The sequence below is a fragment of the Lytechinus pictus genome, chromosome 15 (genome assembly GCF_037042905.1).
Source record: "Lytechinus pictus isolate F3 Inbred chromosome 15, Lp3.0, whole genome shotgun sequence".
Classification (NCBI taxonomy): Eukaryota; Metazoa; Echinodermata; class Echinoidea; order Temnopleuroida; family Toxopneustidae; genus Lytechinus; species Lytechinus pictus.
The window spans coordinates 7,251,622-7,278,708 of NC_087259.1; the positions used below are offsets into that span (position 1 = coordinate 7,251,622).

The window sequence follows — 27,087 nt, forward strand, 5'->3', positions numbered from 1 at the left end:
TATTTTTATAATTGGTAGAATAGACCCAAATTGTTTTATCTTCAAAACTCAAATAAAAATACCTTCAAGTGCCTCGCAACGAACACCAGCATCTTCTGAATGGCCACAGTTATTGACTCCAAGACCAGGATTTTCGCATTCGAAGAGGCTCGATTCATTTCCATTGCAATTGACATCATCAAGGACAATGGTGCCAGTGCCTTCACCAAATCCAGCCGATGGCACAGCTTCAAGAGCACCAACAAAACCGAGAGATCGGCAGACCACGTTGGCATCGGTCGTATCCCAACCGTCATCGCAGACAGTACCCCATTGTCCATTGTAGCTGACCTCTACACGACCTTCAGAATCAGTGGTGCCTCCAACTAGACGAACCTCACCATCTGTTTAGGAATATATGACAAAAAACAACCTTGATTGAAATAACATAGAATTCTTGGATTGAAAATGTTACATTTACCTTCCGTAATTTCTGGCTTGAAAATTGCGTGGGTTAAACGTTATATGAGCACAGAAAATAAAGGAAAATGGACATGTATTTTCAAACACAACTTGGTCACCTTAGGAGGAGAATTGTTTTTTACATGTAATTTAAAATACGATGATCCCAAAATATAACAAATAAAAAATTAATTCATTCGAGAAATCTTAATTGCTTTGAGTTATTTAACTTTCTCTCCTAGTTTATCTGAATTGAATATAAAGAATCAAGTGTTATGGAATAACTCATTGATCAAAGTAGATGGGAAAGTTATATATAAACAACTTTGGCTTAAAAATGGGATCATCAGTATTAAACATTTAATGGATGAACAAAACAATTTTCTCTCACATACAACTTTTTTACAATAATACAAAATTAATTGTAATTTTCTTGAATATTATTCATTGATTTCTGCAATACCCAATGAATGGAAACATTTTCGTCAACATCTTGTTGAGAGTAGAGCAACTCAAGAAGATTTGTTGTATAATTTAAATAATGTTTTTAAGGTATGCAAGTTTATCCATAGAATTTCTGTTGATAAAATCTTAAAGTCCCCTACTTCGCAAACAAAATGGGCATCCATTTTAAATGAACCGGTTAATAATTGGAATAGATTGTATATGATTCCCTTTAAATGCTGTCTTTCAACAAAACTCCGCTACTTTCAATATAAACTTTTCAATCGGATAATGGGGGTGAACAAACATCTTTACGATATTGGCTTGTCTGAATCTAATTTATGTACATTTTGTTCTTCCTCTGTTGAAAGCATTTCACATCTGTTTTGGGACTGCCCTGTAACTCAACAATTCATTCAAAACTTCCAAACCTCTTTTTTGAACAATGACGTGTATTTGAATAAGAATTTATTTTTGTTTGGTTGCCCTGACGCTCAATACTCTACTGTAAACCGTTATATTCTTTACGCTAAATATTTTATTTTTTCGACACGTTGTAAGGGAGATCGGTTGTGTTTTAGTTCTTTTAAGAACGTATTGAAACGCTATTGTGAAATTGAAAGGGTTCTTAGTAAAAAACATCATAATTTTGTTTTGTCAATAGATAATAGTACGCATGTACAGTTGTTGTAAACATGTTCGCTTCATGATTTTTCTGTAAATTGAATTGATTTCGTGTTTGATTTTGAATAAAATCTTTCTATGAAAGAAAAAAAAAAAGAATTCTTGGCGTTTCAATTTCAACTCTTTGACTTCACTCTCCTTTGTGTTTTATTTCAAATAAACGAACCCTTCTTCTGAGTATGAACCACTAACAATATTCAGTACTATTTGAGAAAAGAGACCGCCCGGATTAATTGAACACCTAGTTTGCGTAAATTTTGTTTTTTGTATAACCATTTTTCAATATTGGCAGGTAGGCTCAATTTTTTTTGGGGGGGGCATCAAAACTCGATTAAAAAATACCTTCTAGAACTTCGCAACGAACACCAGCATCTTCTGAATGGCCACAGTTGTTGACTTCAAGACCAGGATATGCGCATTCAAAAAGGGTTGCTTCGTCTCCAGAACAATTGACATCATCAAGGACAATGGTTCCAGTGCCTTGACCGAATCCAGCCGATGGTACAGCTTCAAGCGCACCAACAAAACCGAGAGCTCGGCAGACCACGTTGGCATCAGTGGTATCCCAACTGTCATCGCATACAGTTCCCCATTCGCCATTGTAGCTGACCTCTACACGACCTTCAGAATCGGTTGTGCCTCCTACTAGGCGTATTTCACCATCTGAAATTATACGATAAAATAAGGATTTTCAGTTCAGAACAAAATTCTTCCTCATAGTAATTGTATCCATCATTTCAGAGCTTAAAATATCTTCAATTTCTTCCCTTTTTTGTTTTCATTTCTAATTCATTATTATTCACATGTACACCAATAATTGGTCGTTCATTTCCGTTTTTCTTATCCTGGAATTGTTGCAAGTATGTCAGCAAAATGAAGCAATTTAATATAAGCAGATATATGCAACAAACCTTCAAGTACTTGACAACGAACTCCGGCATCTTCTGAATGGCCGCAGTTGTTGACCCCAAGACCACGATTAGCGCATTCAAAGAGGGTCGATTCGTCTCCAGAACAATTGACATCATCAAGAACAATGGTGCCAGTTCCTTGACCGAATCCAGCCGATGGCACAGCTTCAAGAGCACCAGCAAATCCCAGAGATCGGCAGACCACGTTGGCATCCGTCGTATCCCAAAGATCATCGCAAACAGTTCCCCATTCTCCATTGTAACTGACCTCCACGCGACCTTCCGAATCGGAAGTGCCTCCGACAAGGCGAATTTCACCATCTGAAATTAGACAAAAAATATGAATTTCACTTATGTCACAGGGCATTCCTTATGTAAGTTTAATCCTTACTTTATCAAGTTATAATCACTCTTCAATATTAGATTACAACTTATCATAATTAACATTCCCGTGTGTTATCAAAAATTGTCATTCATTTCCGTGTTTCAATTTTGGTACTATCACAAGCAATTGAGCAGGAATATACCACATTATTACTTACGGAAACTGGATGCAACATACCTTCAAGTACTTGACAACGAACTCCGGCATCTTCTGAATGGCCGCAGTTATTGACCCCGAGACCACGATTTCCGCATTCAAAGAGGCTCGACTCATTTCCAAGGCAATTGACATCATCAAGAACAATGGTGCCAGTTCCTTGACCGAATCCAGCCGATGGCACAGCTTCAAGAGCACCAGCAAATCCCAGAGATCGGCAGACCACGTTGGCATCCGTCGTACTCCAAAGATCATCGCAAACAGTTCCCCATTCTCCATTGTAACTGACCTCCACGCGACCTTCCGAATCGGAAGTGCCTCCGACAAGGCGAATTTCACCATCTGAAATTAGACAAAATATATGAATTTCACTTATGTCACAGAGCATTCCTTATGTAAGTTTAATCCTTACTTTATCAAGTTATAATCCCTCTTCAATATTAGATTACAACTTATCATAATTAACATTTCTGTGTGTTATCAAAAATTGTCATTCATTTCCGTGTTTCAATTTTGGTACTATCACAAGCAATTGAACAAGAAAATACCACATTATTATTTACGGAAACTGGATGCAACATACCTTCAAGTACTTGACAACGAACTCCGGCATCTTCTGAATGGCCACAGTTATTGACCCCGAGACCACGATTTCCGCATTCAAAGAGGCTCGACTCATTTCCAAGGCAATAGACATCATCAAGAACAATGGTGCCAGTTCCTTGACCGAATCCAGCCGATGGCACTGCTTCAAGAGAACCAACAAAACCTAGAGATCGGCAGACCACGTTGGCATCGGTTGAATCCCATTCATCATCGCAGACAGTACCCCATTGTCCATTGTAGCTGACCTCTACACGACCTTCAGAATCAGAGGTGCCTCCAACTAGACGGACCTCCCCATCTACATATGGATAAACGGAAAAATAACAACCTTAATTAAATGATCTAACATACTTTGCGTTTCCATTTGCACTTTTTGACTTCATTCTCACTTGTGTTTTTTTTTCAAATCTACGAACCCTTTTTGTGACTCTGAACCACTCACAATTCTCGATACTATTTGAGAGCAAAAGAGCTAAGATAAGTGGAACAACTGAAATGCATAGACAAAAATTCTTTATACCGTATTTTTATAATTGGTAGAATAGACCCAAAGTGTTTTATCTTCAAAACCAGTGGCGTAACTACGGGGGGGCATGGGGGGGCACGTGCCCCCCCAATCGGCTGACAAAAAAAAAAAAAAAAAAAAAAAAAAAACGGGGAAAAGGAGAAAAAGAGGGAGAAAGGAAGAGAAACGAAGTGGGAAAGAAGACATTATTGTTCATTATAATGTTATATTATATCATAATTATGTTATGTTATATTACATAAGAAACATTTTTTTTCATAACTTTATGAAACATAATTTGCTCAGGGCCTATGTCTTCATTGTTCCTGGTGCTTGCATTGTCTGTTTACCGAGATATATAATCCTGTTATACTAAAACCTCCCGTTTTCAAGTCAATATACACCAAACTGCCAAATATATTTCCTCGCACTTCGAGTTATTGTTTTATGTACAATAGTATGCTTCTTTTTCATGATTACTTAAAGTGATTGCCCCATTTTAAGGTCTTGATATAAAACATTTCCTGTCCGTGCTTACGTTCGCAGTAGTGGATTGGTGAAATATGTCTGCTCTCCATGGATTCCTAGAATCAGTCCTTAAATATCCCTTTTTCTAATCTGAATATCAAAAATTTTCAGCTCGCGCTTCGCGCTCGCATCATTTGGTTAGTGAACTACGTATGGTCTTCGTGAATTTCTACCAACAAGCCTTAAATGCCCCTCATCAGGTCTAAATTTCCTAAATTTTCAGCTCGCGCTTCGCGCTCGCAAGATTTGATTAGTGAGATGGGTAAGTTAATCAGGATTACAAGTGCTTTATGTGCATGTTTAGATGTAATTCTAACAAAATCAGCAAGCGCTTATTGGCACTCGCATCAGATGACTATGGTGAGATGTGTATACTCTTAATGGATTCCTAAAATATAGTCCTTAAAATCTTCCTGTTTGGGGGTCAATATTTACAAAAATTTCAGCTAGCGCTTCGCGCTCGCATTATTTAGCGAGACAGGTACATATCATGATTACAAAAGATTGATTATAATGTCCCTTTTTAGGTCTAAATATCAAAAATTTTAAGCTCGCGCTTCGCGCTCGCATTATTTGACCAGTGAGAGACATATCCGTTTAATGGCACTGTCCTTAAAATGTCTCTATTAGGTATACCTGGCAACTGGACGCGCTTCGCGCGCTCACTTAGTGACTCAAAATTTTTGCTAGTGCCCCCCCCCCCAATGCCGTGACCCATGGTACGCCACTGTTCAAAACTCAAATAAAAATACCTTCAAGTGCCTCGCAACGAACACCAGCATCTTCTGAATGGCCACAGTTATTGACTCCAAGACCAGGATTTTCGCATTCGAAGAGGCTCGATTCATTTCCATTGCAATTGACATCATCAAGGACAATGGTGCCAGTGCCTTCACCAAATCCAGCCGATGGCACAGCTTCAAGAGCACCAACAAAACCGAGAGATCGGCAGACCACGTTGGCATCGGTCGTATCCCAACCGTCATCGCAGACAGTACCCCATTGTCCATTGTAGCTGACCTCTACACGACCTTCGGAATCAGTGGTGCCTCCAACTAGACGAACCTCACCATCTGTTTAGGAATACATGACAAAAAACAACCTTGATTGAAATAACATAGAATTCTTGGCGTTTCAATTTCAACTCTTTGACTTCACTCTCCTTTGTGTTTTATTTCAAATAAACGAACCCTTCTTGTGAATATGAACCACTAACAATATTCAGTACTATTTGAGAAAAGAGACCGCCCGGATTAATTGAACACCTAGTTTGCGTAGATTTTGTTTTTTGTATAACCATTTTTCAATATTGGCAGGTAGGCTCAATTTTTTTTTTTTGGGGGGGCATCAAAACTCGATTAGAAAATACCTTCTAGAACTTCGCAACGAACACCAGCATCTTCTGAATGGCCACAGTTGTTGACTCCAAGACCAGGATTTGCGCATTCAAAAAGGGTTGCTTCGTCTCCAGAACAATTGACATCATCAAGGACAATGGTTCCAGTGCCTTGACCGAATCCAGCCGATGGTACAGCTTCAAGCGCACCAACAAAACCGAGAGCTCGACAGACCACGTTGGCATCAGTGGTATCCCAACTGTCATCGCATACAGTTCCCCATTCGCCATTGTAGCTGACCTCTACACGACCTTCAGAATCGTTTGTGCCTCCTACTAGGCGTATTTCACCATCTGAAATTATACGAAAAAATAAGGATTTTCAGTTCAGAACAAAATCCTTCCTCATAGTAATTGTATCCATTATTTCACAGCTTACAATCTCTTCTCTTTACTTTTCTTCCCTTTTTTGTTTTCAGTTCTAATTCATTATTATTCACATGTACACCAATAATTGGTCGTTCATTTCCGTTTTCTTTTCCTGGTATTGTTGCAAGTATGTCAGCAAAATGAAGCAATTCAATATAAGCAGATATATGCAACAAACCTTCAAGTACTTGACAACGAACTCCGGCATCTTCTGAATGGCCGCAGTTGTTGACCCCAAGACCACGATTAGCGCATTCAAAGAGGGTCGATTCGTCTCCAGAACAATTGACATCATCAAGAACAATGGTGCCAGTTCCTTGACCGAATCCAGCCGATGGCACAGCTTCAAGAGCACCAGCAAATCCCAGAGATCGGCAGACCACGTTGGCATCCGTCGTATCCCAAAGATCATCGCAAACAGTTCCCCATTCTCCATTGTAACTGACCTCCACGCGACCTTCCGAATCGGAAGTGCCTCCGACAAGGCGAATTTCACCATCTGAAATTAGACAAAAAATATGAATTTCACTTATGTCACAGAGCATACCTTATGTAAGTTTTATCCTTACTTTATCAAGTTATAATCCCTCTTCAATATTAGATTACAACTTATCATAATTAACATTCCCGTGTGTTATCAAAAATTGTCATTCATTTCCGTGTTTCAATTTTGGTACTATTACAAGCAATTGAACAAGAATATACCACATTATCATTTGCGGAAACTGGATGCAACATACCTTCAAGTACTTGACAACGAACTCCTGCATCTTCTGAATGGCCACAGTTATTGACCCCGAGACCACGATTTCCACATTCAAAGAGGCTCGACTCATTTCCAAGGCAATTGACATCATCAAGAACAATGGTGCCAGTTCCTTGACCGAATCCAGCAGATGGCACTGCTTCAAGAGAACCAACAAAACCTAGAGATCGGCAGACCACGTTGGCATCGGTTGAATCCCATTCATCATCGCAGACAGTACCCCATTGTCCATTGTAGCTGACCTCTACACGACCTTCAGAATCAGAGGTGCCTCCAACTAGACGGACCTCACCATCTGCATATGAATAAATGAAGAAAAAAAACCTTGATTGAAATAACCTAGAATTTCTGGCATTTTAATTTCAACTATTTGACCTTATTCTCTCTTGTGTTTTTTTTTTTATCTACGAACCCTTCTTGTGAATATGAACCACTCACAATATTAAGTAATATTTGAGAAAAGAGACCGCTCGGATAAATGGAACATCTGGTTTGCATATATTTTCATTTTTTTTTAAACCAATTTTCGATTAGAAAATACCTTCTAGAACTTCGCAACGAACACCAGCATCTTCTGAATGGCCACAGTTATTGACTCCAAGACCAGGATTTTCGCATTCAAAGAAGCTCGATTCATCTCCAGAACAATTGACATCATCAAGAACAATGGTTCCAGTGCCTTGACCGAATCCAGCCGATGGCACAGCTTCAAGAGCACCAACATAACCGAGAGTTTGACAGACCACGTTGGCATCGGTGGTATCCCAACTGTCATCGCATACAGTTCCCCATTCGCCATTGTAGCTGACCTCTACACGACCTTCAGAATCGGTTGTGCCTCCTACTAGGCGTATTTCACCATCTGAAATAAAAGCCGAAAATGAAATGTATTTTTTGTACTCATATTTGCTTTGCTAACACTGAGTATCATTAGCATTTACTTGTGAATGAAGGTTGTTTATTCCTCCTCGGCTATGTTCTTATTCTTGAGGAATACTTTTGATTAAAGGACAAGTCCACCCCAACAAAAACTTGATATGAATAAAAAGAGAAAAATTCAACAAGCATAACACTGAAAATTTCATCAAAATCGGATGTAAAATAAGAAAGTTATGACATTTTAAAGTTTCGCTTCATTTCACAAAACAGTTATAGGCACATCTCGGTCGGTATGCAAATGAGGGAACTGATGACATCACTCACTCACTATTTCTTTTGTATTTTATTATATGAAATATGAAATATTTTGATTTTCTCGTCATTGTCATGTGAAATGAAGTTTCATTCCCCCCTGAACACGTGGAATTCCATTATTTTAACATTTTGTGGTTTAGGCAAGGAGGTCCTAATCGTCAAATTCGTAAAAATTGAAATATTGTATAATTTAAACAATAAAAAACAAAAGAAATAGTGAGTGAGTGACATCATCGACTCTCTCATTTGGATGTAACTGGCTCGTTCATATAACTAGTTTGTTAAAAATAAGCAAAACTTTGAAATGTCATAACTTTCTTATTTTACATCCGATTTTGATGAAATTTTCAGCATTGTGCTTGTCTGATTTTTCTCTATGGATTCAAATCAACATTTTTCTGAGGTGGACTTGACCTTTAAGAACATTAAAATTCAGAAGAGAATGAGGAGAGTTTTTTTTCTATTCTACTATGACCTCAGGCCCTTGACCGAATCCACCTGATGACACACGGGATGACACATTTTAATCAGCACCAGCAAAAGCTCTTTTAGAGTGAAAACAAAATGAACTCTAGTATTCTAACGCCTTCTCTCCTGTCCTACATGATTCTATCAATAATCTCGAGGTACACGTTTTTTTTCTTATTTCCGGATGTTTGTAAATTCCATACCCATCCAAGAAAACACCCCGCCGGGTCTTATACCAGTGATACATACCTTGAAGCACTTCGCAGCGGACTCCAGCATCTTCTGAATGGCCACAGTTGTGAACTCCAAGACCACGGTTGGCGCATTCGATGAGAGTGGATTCGCTTCCAGAACAACTGACGTTGTCAAGGACAATGATGCCAGTGCCTTGACCGAATCCGGCAAATGAGACAGCTTCAAGAGCGCCGGTAAATCCGAGAGATCGGCAGACCACCGTGGCATCGGACGTATCCCAGGCATCATCGCAGACAGTTCCCCATTGTCCTTTGAAGACGATTTCCACTCTGCCTTCTGATGGTGTCTCACCGTCCGCAAGACGTACCTGGCCCTCTGTCGACATTAAGTGATGTTTATATATTATTATAATGGCCGGCGCCATGGGGGAAGGTCTTCATCTTCTTTGTATTTACATTCAACCAAAGACTAAGTTCTTTGACGCGAGGATCATTTTGTTTCTCGACCGTGTTCTGCTTTGGTTGCATACCCTTACGCAGGTAATGTTGTTTTTTAAGTGTGGATAGCACACGAAATGGAAGCTATTGGATGCTCACTTATTCAAAGGTTAAATGTAATTATGTTTTCAAAGGGGGACTCCATCACCCCCCCCCCCCCAAAAAAAAAAAAGATGGCGTCATTGCATCAGCTAGTACGAAGTTGAAGAAGCTCCACGAGCAATGCAAACATCCAATTCTCTCTTCTTTGCTCCATCCCCTTTTCTTCCCCTATTCGTTGCACTCAGCATGACATATTCATTTGGGGGATGATAAAAAAATCAATGTGATTTTCGGTAGGCCTACCAATAGTGATCGAAATGGCACTGCACACTGCACCAGTCCAATAAATACCGCCTACTTGTGGTAGAATTGTTAGTTAGATGTCAGGATGTTCACCCATAATCATATTCTCCTATCAGCTAGTAATGCAAACTTAGACATTTTTTTTTACAGATCATGTATCATTTGTTTATAAATGCCTTGGGATAGGGCATTGTACAGCGTGTCCCATAAAAAAATGTTAATGGCACTTTGAATGGGTATAATGTGAAAATTACCCAAGCATATTGTATATAATTGTGTAATAATCGTAAACTAGCATTTGTTTTATACAATTTGCCTAAATCTTATGCGATATGGTCCATCGAACAAAGATACGTGAGCCTTCTTTCGGCACTCACTTTTTAAAAACAAATATTGTGTAAAAATTTTAACCAGCACGAGAGTAATTATGTGTCCAACCAATTTTGGGAAGTATTTTACCCAATGCGGGAAGCATATTGTCCAGTAAGGTTAAAGAATAAGCAGCAATTACTTTAGAATGGGCAAAATGTTTATCACACTGGATAAATAAAAATGCCCAAGAGAAATTCCCAATGCTGGACGGACACATATACCCTCATGGAGCATTTTTACCCAAGATTTTTAGAGTTGCTTTAAATTGTTTAATAATTTGGACTAAACAACAAGTATACTCTGCTCGTGTGGAAAAGATCATACCTAATTTTGAGAAAATTAAACAATATATAAGAAAATGTTACAAAGATGAGAGGCAAATTAGTATTATGGAAAACAAAACACATAAATTTGATTAAAAAATGGGTAAATTTCGAAAGAATACTTGTCATTTTGTAATAAGATTTCCGGACCTTGTATGTATTTCTGTTTAATGTAAACATATTTTCATGATGAATATGCAGTGTGTTTCGGGTGAGAGGTGATCAAGTATTGTTGGAGGGGCCTTGTTCGGTGCTCATTTGTTTTTGCTGTTGCATGTGTCGGCGGCGGAACGGATGGGAGTAGGGCATGGCCACTCTATGGATCGGTTCCCTTTTGTTTGAAACGCCCTGTAGGCCTATACTTTGTTCAAAATTATACTATGTGTGTATGATATGCTTTGTATTATGTCAATTATATGACTGTTAAAATGTTTATGCAAATATATGCCATATCGGAGGGAAATTTAAAAAACTTGAAAAAAAATTAGAGTCCACCTCTCAATCCAAGTTCCGTTATTACGTTGAATAAAGTACATATTCAAGTCACGTCTTCATTTACTCTTCATTTATTTCCTTTTTCATTTCCTTTATAGTGTCGATACTTAAATTTTTAAAATGAAGGTTGAGGAAAATTAGCATGATGTCTTTAAATCATACATGGAATATTGATTGATTGATTGATTGATTGATTGATTGATTGATTGATTGATTGATTGATTGATTGATTGATTGATTGATTGATTGATTGATTGATTGATTGACTGATTGATTGATTGATTGATTGATTGATTGATTGGTTGATTGGTTGGTTAATTGATTGGGTATACCTCCGGATATCTGCAAGGAAATGGATTAAAACGTTGTTTTTTAATCCATGATTTAATCTTGATCTCATCTAATCATCAGAGGGGGATGAATCAATAGGTTATCCCCATGTCCCGAGCAAAAGAAAATCGTTGCAGATTTATACGCCCATGCCTGAACGTGAATAAAAAATAATTTGCAACACTTTAATGCATAACAATTCTTGCTAGCTGAACCAGGCTACACATACTGGTTTCCTGATGTGTATTGAAAACAAATGTTCATATCTTTGTGATAATAGGACCAAATCACATACAATTTGATCCAGATGTAGAAAATTACATGTAGTCGTTACGGGTGTAAAGATATATATTAGCAATATGATGTTGTAATGTTAGTACCTATCATTAACATTTTTTGTAGGACACGCTGTATGTTATTTTCTATGCACATTTTTCGTCCTAATGTTCCTCAATCGAGGGGGAAGTTCACCCTGAAGAAAAGTTCGTTGTAAACAAAGCAGAAAAAATAATAAAAATTGTTGGTGAAGATTTGAGTAAAAAATCCATTAAAGTTTAAAGAAGTTCGAATTCTAAATTTGATTTGTGACGTCATAAACGAGCAGCTCTCCCATATTTCATGTAATATAAATTGCATACATTTCAATCTTTTAATGGTTCGTGATGACTTATTTTTGTTTCCTTTTTAGGAACGGGGTGTGAATAACGTTTCTATTGACAAACTGAAAGGTACTCATTTTCAATTGTCTTAGAAAGCGAAATTTTAGTGATTTTTTTTTTACCATACGATATGTACGAAAGCTGCTCGCATATGACGTCACAAATCAAGTAATAAAAATTATAATAACTTGTTTATTATTTGATGAATTTTCATCCAACCTTCGCCAATATTTTTTATTACCTTTTTTTGCTATTTTACAATAAACTATTTGTCAGGGTGAACTACCCCTTACAGATGGTGCTACGGTGCCTTACCGTGGTAGAGACATTTTAACCAAACTTCAAAGCTTTTTTCCAAACAGTTTTCCTTTACTACGGCCACTTTAATTTTCATCGGGTTATGTGTGGGGTACGGACCTTAACTCCAAGTCTATTGTATACTAAAAAGTCGAATGAAACTAAGTTTAACTTTGCAAAAAGGGTTTGTTACGAAACTCCCTTTTTCACTCGGTTTCGGAATTGGTCATCCCTCAAACATTTACGTTTTAGCGTTTTGCGAATTAACCATAGGCCTGAAATTCCAGGGGTCCGTGACCGTCCGTCTTACAAAGAGTTAAGATTGATCCGATGTAACCTCCGCATACATTCGTAATTCCGAAGGTTCGTAATTCCGAAGGTTCGGTTATTCCGAAGGTTCGTATTTCCGAAGGTTCGTATTTCCGAAGGTTCGTAATTCCGAAGGTTAGTAATTCCGAAGGTTCGTTAATCCGAAAACGAAATAAGGTTCGTAATTCCGAAGGTTCGTCAATCCGAAAACGAAATAAGGTTCGTAATTCCGAAGGTTCGTCAATCCGAAAACGAAATAAGGTTCGTAATTCCGAAGGTTCGTTAATCCGAAAACGAAATAAGGTTCGTAATTCCGAAGGTTCGTTAATCCGAAAACGAAATACGGTTCGTTAATCCGAAAATTAAATAAGGTTTGTATTTCCGAAAATGAAAATTATTCATTTTGGTAACAAACACGGTGTTGTCATTACAAGATAACACGATATTATGCAATGATAGTAATAACGATCGATGATACATGCGTGTGTTGTGGCCAAAAGCATGTATTTCATTAAGAATAGGCGCCCGGATCAAGCATAGGCTAATTTCGATTTTATCTGAGCAATTGCTGCCTTTAGCAAATGGTTTAAGGATGCAGGGGATTAAGTTTGTTGGTCGCGTGCGAGTAACCTCGAGATAATAGTATTTGTATTGGAGGGGATGTCATTTTTAATAACAGCTTCTGCTGGTAATAAAAATAAAAATAATACTAAAAATGATCCTTGTGAGATGTTGAAAGCGCGAATCGCAAGCTCAAACTAGTAGACATTTCATGTAACAAGACTTGAACTTAAACATTCTGAGCATTTTTTTGTAATCGTGAGAAAGATGTGTATCTTACTAAAGAATTAACGCGAGCGCGAAGCGCGAGCTGTAATTTGTTTATATACTGACCTGGGGCCCGTTGCATAAAACTTTTTACCTGAGTTTTTGCCCTGTGCTAAAGTCAATGGCGGAAATCAGACTAATCTTAGTTTTCAGTTTTTACCAGAGTTTTCTCAGGTAAAAAGCTTTATGCAACAGGCTTCAGAAAGTAACCTTTTAAGGACTTCATTTAATGACTCATGAATAGTATATCTCACGAACTAAATAATGAGAGCGCGAACCGCAAGCTTAAAATTTGAGATATTCCAACCTGAAAAGTGGACATTTTATACATTTTTGTAACCAGGAATAGAATGAGTTCCTCAATAAACAATACTTGATGCGAGCGAGAAACGTGAGCCAAATTTTTCTGATTTTCCAACCTGAAAACTGGACATTCTAAGCATTCTTGTAAAAAAAAATTGATGCAAGTGCTAATAAGCGCGAGCCCAAAAGGGTATTCCATTTTGAAAAGGTCACTTTTTTTCCGACGGGATTTTTTGGGGGCAAGTATCCATCCCCCCCCCCCCTCTCCTGTCCCCGGTTCCGCCACCCCTGAGTGAAGCGAGCAAGATTTTGGAGCATGGGCGATTTAGCTCTAGCAACTTATACTCCTTTTGTAGTCATGAATATGGTGAGCATCTAAACAAAACAATTAATGCGAATGCAAAGAGTTTTAAATATTTGATATGCTGGAATGAAGTCATAAATATAACTAATGTGATATTATATTTAGAGATAGGGGCGCAGGCAGGGTCCTGTATGGGGAATGGATGTACATACGGCGTACACGTCAAAAGGGGAAGAGAGGGCATTTGCCCTAAAGATGAATGGGGAGAGGCAAACATTTGCCCCCTCAAAACCCAAAATTTGGAGGTAAAAAAGTTTATCATTTTCACAATAATTATTATTATTATTGTTCATCATCATGGGTCGTGTGGTCCAGTGGCAAGAGAATTGGACTCAAAATCGGAAGGTTGTCAGTTAGAATCAACACTCTGCCATTGTCTCCACTTTGATAAAAAATACCCGAGAGTAATATATGTCGTCTATATTCTTCAGCCACTATGACTGATTAACCTAGACGTAATATTTTTCTTACGTAATTGGTTATATACCAGCTTGGCGTTTACCAGCAAAAAAAATGTCCTTTCGAGTTCCTACAGGGGTTACCATTAACAGAAACAGAATTATCATTTTTATGATTAATTTTGACATCGTCGTAGTCATCATCGTCGTTTTCGTCGAAATCAACGGTCGTATGATTATAACGAGTTAAACATTAATATCGTTCACAAAAGAAAAAGTGGCAAACTCTGCATCCTTAAAATTTCACACTGCGAGATTCCTATTTGGTTGCCACTTTACCACCCCCTGACAAATTATAGAGAGAATTTGCAGTTCGAGGGATGTAGAAATGGGTAATTTTTCGAACACGCTGGCATTCTGACTTAATTTTCATGAGGTTGGCGCTTTACCACAAGTTCGACATTCAAAAAGCTGTGCCCTATGAGATTACAAAGAGTTTTCGCATTTACTACGGGGAAACTCTCTACAACGAATCGATTCTTCCATTATTTATTCTTTGAAGTATTTATTCTATTCATGTATTCCATGAAGTTCTCAAAACATTCCTTTTCAAGTCTGATCGTCAAAACTTATCAACTGGCACTACGCGCATTTTCATTAGCATGTAAAGGACGACTTCTATATGAATTTTTACAAACTATTCAAAATCCCTCTTTATGACAGTTCATCAAAAATTTTAGCTCGCACTTTTCGCTCGAAGTAATTAGTTCCATACGCGTCTTGTTAATGACCATCATGTAATTTCAAAAAAAAAGAAAAGAAAAAAGAAGCTCGCTCCTCATCAGTTATTATTTGGTATAAGGTATTCGTCAAGTTCTTGGTAACAAAACATGCATAGAATGTCCACTTTTAAGGTTGGAATATCACACATTTTTGGTTCGCGTTTTGCGCTCGCACTAATTATTGCTCATTAAGGTAGTCATTCTGATCCTGGTGAAATAAAATTCCTAGAATGTCCAGTTTCATGGATAGAATATCACAAATTTTCAGCTCGAGCTTCGCGCTTGCATTAATCGATTGGTGAGATATGTAGGCCTAGCACATATCCCATTCATGAGTCTCCAAATGCAAAAGGTTCCTCTCCTGGTCAGTATATGAAAAATTTCAGCTCACGCTTCGCGCTCGCGTTTGATTCTTTAGTTAAATTCACAATCTTTTTTCATGATTACGAAATAAAATCGGAACGTTTACTTTTTATGTGGGGCGTTTTGGCCCAGTGGATAAGTCTTCTGACTTTAAGGCAGAGGGTCGTAGGTTCGAATCCAAGTCATGGCATTATTTCCTTCAGCAAGAAATTTATTCACACTGTGCTGCACTCAACCCAGGTGAGGTGAATGGGTACCAGGTAGAAATTCGTTAATGCCTTCCTTTGGGCGCCTAGGCAGCCCAGCTAAGGCCGGGATAATGATAATAGCTGGGAGTACAGTTTTCAGAACTGAAGTGGCTTCCCTGGGTAAATAATATCCATATCATTATTATCATTTTAGGCCTACATGAAATTTCCCAAAGTTTGAGCTCGCAACATCTCACAAGGATGCCTTTTTAACAGTAATTGACCAAAAAGGTGAATTTTACATCTTCAGATTTGATTTTTTTCCCAAACGGCTTGCTCGCTACGCTCGCAGAAATGAAACGTAAATATATAACTTATCAATCAGAGATCACTTTAAAAATTTTGCTCAGCTTAATTACTACAAAATACACAACCTCTTTACACAGATGATATTCTTATGGCGAAAATATCCGTTTGCACCAATATGCCCCTATTGGCCCCTTTTTTGCTTTGCCCCCCGCCCCCCCCCCCCCCCAAAAAAAAAAAAAGAGGAAGATTCGTTCCGCCGCCACTGGTTGAAACACGCATCGTCTTCATGGCTAACTGCAAAAAGTTCTTAAAATGTCCCCTTTAGATCAAGTCAGAGCTTATATTTAAAATTTCTGTTCGCGCTTCTTGCTAGCAGTTATTATCTAGTTACATAGGCATCTCGTTTTGAAGAACTCAAACCTATTGCCCATCATATTAAAAAAAAATATAGCTCGCGCTCGCATTATTTAAAAAGGGTTTATCATGTTATTACATATTTATAAGTATAAAGCTAATTATTGACTGTTAGGACTACCCTTTCAAAGAAACAAACAATCAACTTTAAGCTGCAGATCGAGGAAAATATGGCTGAAAAAAAAATTGCCCCCCCCCTATTTGACAAAAGTTGGATCCGCTGGGAGGGAGGCAGGGGGCACTTGCACCCCCAAAATGAAATAAAAAAGAGGGAAATGCGTATTTTTCCAAAATGAGAGAGTTCCTTTTTCAAAAATGAATATGCTGTTTTTCATGTTTTTCGAAATATACTCTTTTTAAAGTATACAAGTTAAGTTTTCAGGCTGGAATATTGCAAATTTTCAGCTTGCGCTTCGCACTCTCAATTATTCGATTGGAGAAATATGTATCCTAAAGAGGTCACTAAATGCATGCTTTCTTGAACAGGTTCCTTTTCTGGTCAGTATGTTAAAGCTCGCGTTTTGCGCTCGTGTTAATTCTTTAGTTAAATGCACATCTTTTTAATGACAGCAGAAATCTGCTCGGATTTTTCAAAACTTATTTTCATTTTTTATTGAAATACCCTTAAGTTTTAGCTTGTTATTCACGCACGCAACACCTCGCAATAATGCCATTTTAAGAATAATTGACCCCCAAAACGAGTTTTACAACTTCACCTTTAATTTTTTTTTTACCAAGCCGCTCGCTCATTATACTCTCTCCCGAAAAATAAAGCCTAAATATACATTTTGCCATAATAAGAAGTCACTTCAAAAAAGTTTTTCTCTACTTAATCACTATCAAACACACAATGACTTCAAGCAGATGATAATCTCAAGGTGAAAATATCACCAAAGTGCCCATTATGACGTATGAGTTTCATTTTTTGGCTTTACCCCCCGAACGAAAATTCGTTCGGCCGCCCTTGCCTTCCCATCCTCATAACAATTGAACGGCAACAGTGTCCCCCGCCCCCCCCCCCCCCCCCATTGCCTCTGCCTCTGCTTTCCCGGTTTTCATTTTTTGGATTAACGAACCTTATTTCGTTTTCGGATTAACGAACCTTCGGAACAACGAACCTTATTTCGTTTTCGGATTAACGAACCTTCGGAAAAACGAACCTTATTTTGTTTTCGGATTAACGAACCTTATTTCGTTTTCGGATTAACGAACCTTCGGAAAAACGAACCTTATTTTGTTTTCGGATTAACGAACCTTCGGAACAACGAACCTTATTTCGTTTTCGGATTAACGAACCTTCGGAACAACGAACCTTATTTCGTTTTCGGATTATCGAACCTTCGGAACAACGAACCTTATTTCGTTTTCGGATTATCGAACCTTCGGAATAACGAACCGTCGGAATAACGCCACAAATGTTCGGATTAACGAACCCTTTTTCGTTTTCGGATTAACGAACATCGAGGTATAGGCAATTTACGTGTTTCGGAATTACGAACCTTCGGAATAAAGAACCTTCGGAATTACGAAGCTTCGGAATTACGAAGTGTAACCGTAACCTCAACTATATATGGAAATCCATCAATGCCTTAATTTTAAAATTATACACAATGTCCTTTGTAAACAAAGAGAATGTGAAATTGTCCAAGAAAATGGTGAATGTACGAATATAAAACAGGTGGAAAATATTTTGAACAAACATGTATTAATGTTCTGCATATGGGTGTGTGTTGGTATGCTGGTGTGATTGTGTGTGTGTATGAGGCTTGTTTTCTTTTTATATTTACACTTTAACAACGTGAGATCTGTTTTGTTTTGTGAATTATTGTACAGGGCCCCATCCTCGCAAGCTATGCTTTTCTTGGGGTCCTTCCGATTTTTATTTATGAATTTTGTATGTATTTATTTTGATTGAGTTTTAAATGGAAAATAAATGAATTGAATTGAATTGAATTTTAGATGTCAACGTTGCCGGCTTTCCATGGTTGTGGTTGATCGGATCAATCGCAACTCTTTGTAAGACGAGGCCCAAGAAAAGACCTACCGTACCCCCCTGGACCTTACCTTCAAGTGGGCTGCAGATGACACCTGCGTCTTCTGAATGGGCGCAGTTGTTGGTCCCGATCCCGTCGTGGACACAGTCCAAGATATTTGATTCTCGCCCGGTACACTGGACGCTATCTAGGAGAATGGGTACCGTGCCTTCGCCGAACTTGGCCTGAGATACTGCTTCAATCGCACCAGGAAAATCGAGAGATCGGCAGACCACGCTAGCATCGGTGATATCCCAGAGATCGTCGCAGACAGTTCCCCATTTTCCGTTGTAACTGACCTCTACTCTGCCTTCATTAGATGACGCCCCACCGACGAGCCGGACAGTCCCATCTAAAATAAAATTCAGATGCAAACATTTCCCATATTAACACAACTTTTTGAAGCAAGAGGTTTGCGCAATATAGCCCCTCTGGATCCCATTTCATAAAGACCTAATAACTAATGCAATAATTTCTTTAACAAGTTTGAATATTCATATATCAGACCATTAAATTGATGAATTTCAGTAGCTTTTTACGTTTATTGCAACTTTGTCATGATTTTTATGAAATTGGCCCCTTTTAGCAATTGTCTTTACTAGCAGGGCCTTTTCACACGTGAATCTTCAATCATCATTATAATGATGATTGCAATTCGTCGTTAGAATCATCGGATCTTTCACACGCTCACTCGAAAACTGTGATTTGAATTCGAATTCCCAAGCGAAGGCGGTATGTGTCCGTAGTGACTTGTCAAGCAAAGCACTGCATCGCAAATACAAACTAAGATTTTTAATACTTTTTTGCCTTTATTCAGATAATATCACATTTTTCATACATACAAGGGTAATAAAGAAAATATACAAAATAAAGTGAAGTACATGTATACAGCAATATATGAAATGAAATATTATACAGATATTGACTGAAGGGTGTGTAATATAAACATTCTTTGGACCGCCGGATTTATATTTTCCCGAAGCGCGCAGCGCTGAGGGAAAATATGATCACGAGGGAAAATATAGGCCTTTAGGCGGTCCAAAGAATGTTTTTTTACACACCACATCAGTCAATATCTGTTATATTAGATAGCCTTGAATGATGAAGATAGATCTAACGTAAAATCTAAACTTAAAATTAGTTCTACGTACGGTGCGTGCAGTAGATCGCGCTTGGCTATCTGTCTTGGCTATCTAATATACATTATGATACAAAAAAATTAACAAAGATTATCACAACCCATAATACAGAGAAAACAGTTATTTTCACTTGTATTTACTGTATATTAATGCGGTATTGTATGATAAAAAATCCAAACATAAAGACTTTTTAAATTCTGAGCAATAAATCTGATATTTATAATACTTTGTTTAATAAAGATGTGAATAGGCTATCCCATAATAAAAAATGTATGTATTTATATCTCCATATTTTGTAAGACAATACAAAAAAGAATAGGGGAAAACAATCTGAATAATGATTTTATATATAAAACACACAAAAACAAAACAACAAAACAAAAAACAGAAAATGTGAAGGGAGAGCAGCCAAACTAAAACCCATCTCCTTAATCTTTTACCCATAATGGCATGTCATGATATATTTTATAAGATTGAATTACTATTATTCCAATGCTATACTATAAATCATTTTATACAAAATAAGCTTTGTTGGAAGATAATCGTATACTGATTTTTTAATATATATTTAAATTGATGGGTAAGGATCAGTGGGAGAAAGAGTTTGAAGAAAGAAAAAAATAAATAAACACTTGAGAGTAATTGACTCAAACCGACAATCGGGATTTTTTTCTTCCATTTTGTATGGTGTGGAGTCAATCCTTTCTTTATGCCTTTTCATATTCGATCTGTTTTGACCTTTTAATGGCACTGCATATTTCTTTACATGTAGGGACCCTTATCCCAGTTTACGGTTATTGTAAATCATATATTTGACCAAAATTATTTCATGATTTAATAGAGCATTGTGTTTTGTCTCTAACACCAAGTAATACTTCAAGCCATTGTATATCAAGGAATTTTAAAAGATGTAATTTTTTTCCCACTTCACTCCAAATCTTAGACACTTGACAATATGAGTGCAACTGTATCGCAGTATATATGCCGCCCTCTATGTTCGTTGGCGCTCACATAGACGATGTCTATAAAAAATAGTACGCACTTTAATTACTTTAATTTTAATTTCAAAAATTCGGTTTTTTTTTCCTGATTTGAGAGGCTCCTCCCCCTTCTCATTTGATATTTGCGCTGAGGCTAGGGTTTAGTGTAAATTGCCAATTCGTCTACTGCCAACTCGTCCACTCACTGCATGGTCTACTTTCATTTAGTCTAACGCCATTCCGTCCATTAATATTTCCTCTAACAACCATTGATTTGGTCCAATCATCACTTCGTCTAATCACCATTTCGTCTTTGACCATTTCGTCTCATAAATGCAGTTGGTCTAATATCCATTTCCTGTTCATTGATTTTGCATATTAAACACTTAGTCCAATTAGACCAAATGGTACCTGGTCTATATAGGACCAACTGGTAATTAGACGAAATAGCATGAGACTAAATGTAAGTAGACCATGTTGTGAGTGGTCGAACTGATGGTAGACAAAATGATAGTAGACGAGTTGGCAATTTGACGAATTGGCATTAGAAGAATTGGAAATAAACCGGGTTTGGGGTGTGGGTTGCCACGCTTTTTTTTTTCTTTAGTTTCAGGTCTCGCACATCTTATGGCATCATATTTGCGGGGGAAAACATTAAAAAGAACGTTCTGACGCTACTTGACCCACGTGATGAAATAAATCACGTGGGGGAAAAGTAACACAAAAGGTCGTAAAACTAAAACTACTAAGAACTAATAAATTCCGTAAACAGTGATACGTAACAAATGATTTTTATACCAAAGCCCGGTTGCATAAAAGCTACTTATATACCCTATACGCTATCATAATAGTAACTATAGGAACTGCCCAATCAGAATCAAGGATTTCAGGGAAGTTACCATTGGATGGCAAAGTTACACCACAACAGTATCTTTTATGCAACGGGGCCCAGACTCTTTTTTTTTTCAAGTGGAATATGCCACCCGAAAAATTATCATGAAATATTCTAATTCTATACTAGCTTTTCACAATCCATGAACAAACGTGTTTTTCATGACTGTTTCAGAAACAGATTTTTTTTTGTCACACAATGGACACGGACGAAGAGTGACTTTGCATTTCATTTTGAGTGCTGTATGCTCCATTTTCTTTTAAAATGTACTTCTACTATATTGTGATTTATATACTCTGAAGTGGCCTGCATTGAGGCTGTTTGTAAATTGCAGTATTATAGGAAACCACTAGCGTACCTAAGGGGGGAGGGGGCCGAACCCCCCCCCCCCCCTGACGGGTAACAAGCAAAAAAAAAAGGAAGCGAAACAAAAAAAACAAAAAAAGAGGGGAAAAGGGAAAGAGAGGAAAAGGAAAGAGAGTGAAATAAGTGGGGAGAGGGGAAAAAGAAGAAAGCGTCGCGATCAGGAATGTCAGAAGGTGCCAAGCCTCGTGTCATCATCATGAAGTTCGCTCGTTATAACATAAGGAAAATGATCTACAGTAACAGAGCAAAGTTGAAAGGAACTAAGATCTTCATCCATGAAGACCTTACAAGACATCGTCAGTCCCTCGTCAACGCTGCTAACAAATCTGATCTGATATCGAAGGTATACACAACTGATGGTAGAGTCAAAGCCCTTGTGAAGGCAACACAAAGATGGGTAACTATCACTTCTGAAAACCAAATAGAAAAACTATAGACTCATGAAATCTACACTAGTTCAAATATGAACGTAATGCTCAGATTATATGAACCTAGCTTTCCCATGCATTTTTTGTAATAAGTCCGTTAGAAACAATCAGAAAGCTATCCTTTGTGTTTTTTTGCTTGTCAAATTTTTTCGTGGACGAAATATCCTCCGAAAAATTTGCCCCCCTTTTTGTAAATCCTGGGTACGCCGCTGTAGAAAACCCTGACCGACCAATATCCCAACTGAGTGATGAGATAATCAACACTTGTTCTACAAGTTAATCAATTTAAATCAGTTTAAAGAACAAATCTGGAACTGATGTTAAGGAAGCAATTAATTAACTTTCATTACTTTATTAAGAATCAAAAGAACAGTACAACAAAATCGATTAAATGTAAAATAAAAGTACAAAAGTAAACAAAAATTGTGAGATCGGGGTTGCAGAGATAGGGCACGAAGGAACATAATTAACCATGGCCGTATGCAGCGATCTGGGGAAACCGCCCCTCGCTCCCTATGAAATTTCAAAACTTTCATTTCCGTGAGTAAAAAAAAATCACAAAATTTATCAAAAGGGTGCACGAATTCCTTCAAATCAAATTCAGAAATGCAAAAGTGCCCTCATGACAAGCTTGATCGCTTCGCTCCCTCGCTTTCGAGTTTCTTCGAAAATGTTTAGTTTTTTTCGAAAAAATGTGCGTACACTGTTAATAAATTTATCCTAAAAATAAAAGAAATTCCTGCAGCAGAGTCTCGAGAACACCTGTAATCTTACCAGATTGCGTAATCTTACAGGAAATTGGTATTTGGTGTATGGAATCTTACAAATTTCCTACAATAAAACACCCTTTTCCCCTTTTTAAACAGACCTGTTCTGTTAAATTGCAGAACAATTCCTGTTTTAGGAATTTACAGAATGATTCTGTTATTGCTTTTTGCAAAATCTTCTCTTTTTTCTGTAAAATCAGGGTTTTTTTAACAGTGTATATACGAACATTTTAACAGCGACAAGTAATATCCACTAAAATAACATTTTGAAACATTTATGGGGGTCCAAACAGTGGTCATGGATTTTAAAGTAGAGCCATTCTATGTAGGCCCTATTTACATTCTGATTTGGGCCATAGAAATTCATATTACGACTCATATCTCTAAAGCTATTAAAAACATTAATTATACACTCTCAAAATTGTTGGGCAACATACTGTCCACACAACAATTGGTTAAAACTTTATCCAATTCTGGGTAGTTTTAAACCAGGATGTGCTTTGAGTGAGAACTAAACAGTATTGTTTGAAAACTACCCAGAGTTGGATATTTTTTTTAACCAATTATTGTGTGGACAGCAGGCGGTGGACAGTATGTTGCCCGATATTCTAAGAGTGTAACCGTTTTGAGAATTTTCTTTGTATATAAAACGAATTCATTTAATTAAATGCTCCTTTCGAATCAAAACCATAATTGTCCATTATTGATTGATTGATTGATTGATTGATTGCATTTATTCTTTTTCATTCCAAAATTTAACAAAAGTTGCAATGTATAGCAAAACACAAAAATATAATATACAGAAATGAAAAAAAGGAACCCACTGGAAAGCACAGCTTGTTAGTATGGATTCCCTGCAATAAATAGTTAATTAAAGTATATCTTTGATCAATGAAATTCAAATCGTAAATTAAAAAGGCATGACATTTTTAACCTTCACAACAAGATAAATCTTTTTTATTTCAATTCGAAACATCATTTCAAAAAATTAAGGTAGCAAACAAGATATTTGCGAGTATGATCTCCTTGAAACACTGCATATATGAAAACAAAATAATACCCGCGAAATAAAATTGAGGATTGATGTTTTACGTGAACTAATCCCATGCACTTATCATTAATAAACGACACTATAATGTAAAAACTTCCATCATATTTTGATTCAAATCTTATAATTCACATGTATAAAGGCATGGGTAAACAAAAACAGTTTGAAGAAACGTTTCGAAGGTCATTTGGTGTATATTTTTTCACGCAGAATAATACTTGTCTGGAATTCTTTTACAGCTCATCTCTAATTTAAAAAAAATCTCATACAAGCTCAGCTCCATTTTTTCCTTCCTTATTCAGGCGATATAATAATTATTATTATATATATATATATATATTTGTTTTTTCTCCACTCACCTCTATTAGATTTACCACATTTGCTTATTTACATGTATACTATGGTTTCTTCATAATACACCCCCTCTCTTCTATATTTGCTTTTACCTTTTTAGGCAATTTGCTTCCTCCTTTTCACATATACAGATTTTTTTTTCTTTCCTACTATATAGTCTTATGTTTTTTCCCGTCACACCTAGCGGATTACCATATCAGTTACACCATATGTGTATATATTTATATATTTTTTCATATACATTTCTTTTTTGGATATATTTATATACATATCACTTATAGATACATATTTACACTTACCTTCTTCTCTTAGTTTGTTTAATGCTTTATCATATATACTTATATGTCTTTTGCACATTATCAGTTGTTCCCAATTCTTTTTCTTCTTTTTTCCCCCCACTCTTATGCACCAGTTTATTAAGCCTCTCTTTGTAACCTGTTTGACCCACCTCTCACTAATTCTCTAGTTATTCATCCCTCTATCACTGTTTTGTTCCAGATCCTGTTTGATGTTGCCTGCCTCATTATCTTAATCCCTCTTGGCCTTACTTACACTAACTTCCCTTTGTGTCTGCCTACTCCTTTTCTTTCATCCCCTTCACTAACCTGATTGGTCTTCTCTACTCACTAATGCCCCTTTTGTCTCCTTGTTTCTAGTGTTGCTGTAGCTTGTTTGTGGTCTATATTATGGTTGTTCCACTTTATATGTTTGTCATTTTGCCTCCGACGAAGATTCTGCTAGGATCGAAAGCTTATAGGCCCCTTTTTGACTTGATAATTTACTCCATTGGCTCTCTTTTATTAGATAAGCAGTTTTCAGCAGCTTCTTTTTGCCATTAAAAAAAATGGGTGCGCAATTTTTCGTTTAAACAAGCAAAAGGTTCATTGCTGGGTTTTTTTCCTTTTTATGCTCTTATATGAAAGCGCGGAAAATTAACTTCTTTGGACTTTCGTTATCTCTTCTATACCGATAACGTCCGTCAAATGGCATTCGCGTTGCTGTAACCATGGACCTAATCATTCTACAATTAATCACCATATGACAAGAATCGAAAAAAAGCTTCAAGATCAAAACCTTATGCACCGATTTTCGTAAGAAGTGACTCTAAGCATGGAGATTAAAGCGACCTGCGCGAATAATAGGCGAAGTTCCCAAACATTTCATTTGCGCAATTTTTGTCGCATATAAAGTAGGGTACGAATGTTGGACAAGACATCGTGAGCCCCGTAAAAAACGACATCTTAGAACTTATCAGTTATCTCGTCTATTATCGATGTGATTGTGATAATTAATCGAACATCGATGTTTCTTGCTCCTTTACTTTGTCCGTTTTTTTTTTTTTTTTTTTTTTTGGTTGTTGCTTATTTGCGGCGCATCTCAAGTGGGTTTCTTTTTCCAGACTTTGCTCTTGTCTTTATACGTGTATCGTCTCTATAATTAAAGATAGTCAAATATTTGTATTGGATATTTATATTTCTTACCTTTTACTGCTTGTGCGCTTGTGGAGCAGACCAGCGTACAAACGAAGAGCAGGCTCAGGAGCTGCATCATCGGACCAGGACCGCGCCCAAACAAGGCCAACAATACCTCAAAACAAAATCCACACTCAATTTCCCATATGTTGTAACGCTAACTTGTTGCTTTGTTGCGATTTATGTGAATGGGTCGCCCGGCCCCTAGCTGGCCCTTTTATCCCATTTCCTGAAGAGGCGAAATCCCCAGATCTACCAGCTTCTCTGTTTTGGTTGCTGCCATGCAATTGGTCAGAGCCAGTGCCCGGTCTTTGATTAACGATCACGGAAGTCAAGCTATCATTATTACGGCATAAATAACTTGCCGGGCAGGTGTAGTGTAATGACGGTCAAATTGAGTGGATTACATCATGGACCTATAGGTCCATGATTACATGAATGTTGAGGTCTTCGTCTACCTTGTTTTTCCTCAGTCGGCTAAAATAAGCACAAAGTTTATTGTTGTAAAAGAAAAGGTATGAATTTAAATATCATTCACTTGGAGCAAAGTGTATTTAGTGCTCGAGCGAAAGGAAAGTGGTCACTGAACTATGAGATGGGAAAATGGTTGATTTTTTTTAGGGGGGGATACATTTTTAAAAGATCTTCGGTGTTGATTTTAAAATAAAAATCACTGAACCACTATCACTTCCAATGGGGGACTTGGGGAACATATAGCATCCCTAGATTATTCGTTTTAGTGTGTTATAGCCTTGACGGGGTGATAATAATCGTATCGTAAGTCGCTTATAAGCGCTATGTAAGTAAATGTAAATATTATCATTGTATTTTAATTCATGCTTATACCGTGGGAGAAAATTTTCAATAAAATAGAAGTGGAGCAGGTCTATAAAGTAGGCATATAGGGCCTACAGGCCTACAGCACTGGCGGATTTAAAGGTAAATGCTAGTTTTGGTAACGATATCAAAATGAGTTCGTACAGA

At 37.3% G+C, this 27,087-nt stretch overlaps 1 protein-coding gene across 12 annotated transcripts in view; it reads right to left on the reverse strand.

Moving 5' to 3' along the window:
- Positions 1-26,293, reverse strand: part of LOC129277690 (uncharacterized) — a 45,137-nt gene extending 18,844 nt beyond the window's left edge. For 8 of the 12 annotated variants that reach the window (XM_064110754.1, XM_064110761.1, XM_064110758.1 and 5 more), the window contains exons 1-13: positions 26,113-26,266; positions 18,689-19,009; positions 9,103-9,423; positions 7,733-8,053; positions 7,166-7,486; positions 6,604-6,924; positions 6,030-6,350; positions 5,413-5,733; positions 3,605-3,925; positions 3,043-3,363; positions 2,481-2,801; positions 1,912-2,232; positions 63-383 (exon numbers count right to left, since the gene is read on the reverse strand). In XM_064110754.1, the coding sequence (XP_063966824.1) occupies positions 63-383; positions 1,912-2,232; positions 2,481-2,801; positions 3,043-3,363; positions 3,605-3,925; positions 5,413-5,733; positions 6,030-6,350; positions 6,604-6,924; positions 7,166-7,486; positions 7,733-8,053; positions 9,103-9,423; positions 18,689-19,009; positions 26,113-26,182 (3,922 nt within the window). In that variant the 5' untranslated portion in view covers positions 26,183-26,266. Of the gene's footprint in view, positions 1-62; positions 384-1,911; positions 2,233-2,480; positions 2,802-3,042; positions 3,364-3,604; positions 3,926-5,412; positions 5,734-6,029; positions 6,351-6,603; positions 6,925-7,165; positions 7,487-7,732; positions 8,054-9,102; positions 9,424-18,688; positions 19,010-26,112 lie in introns of all 12 variants that reach the window. The other 4 variants (XM_064110751.1, XM_064110752.1, XM_064110753.1 and 1 more) reach the window with 4 other exon arrangements.
- Positions 26,294-27,087: the final 794 nt, after the last annotated feature.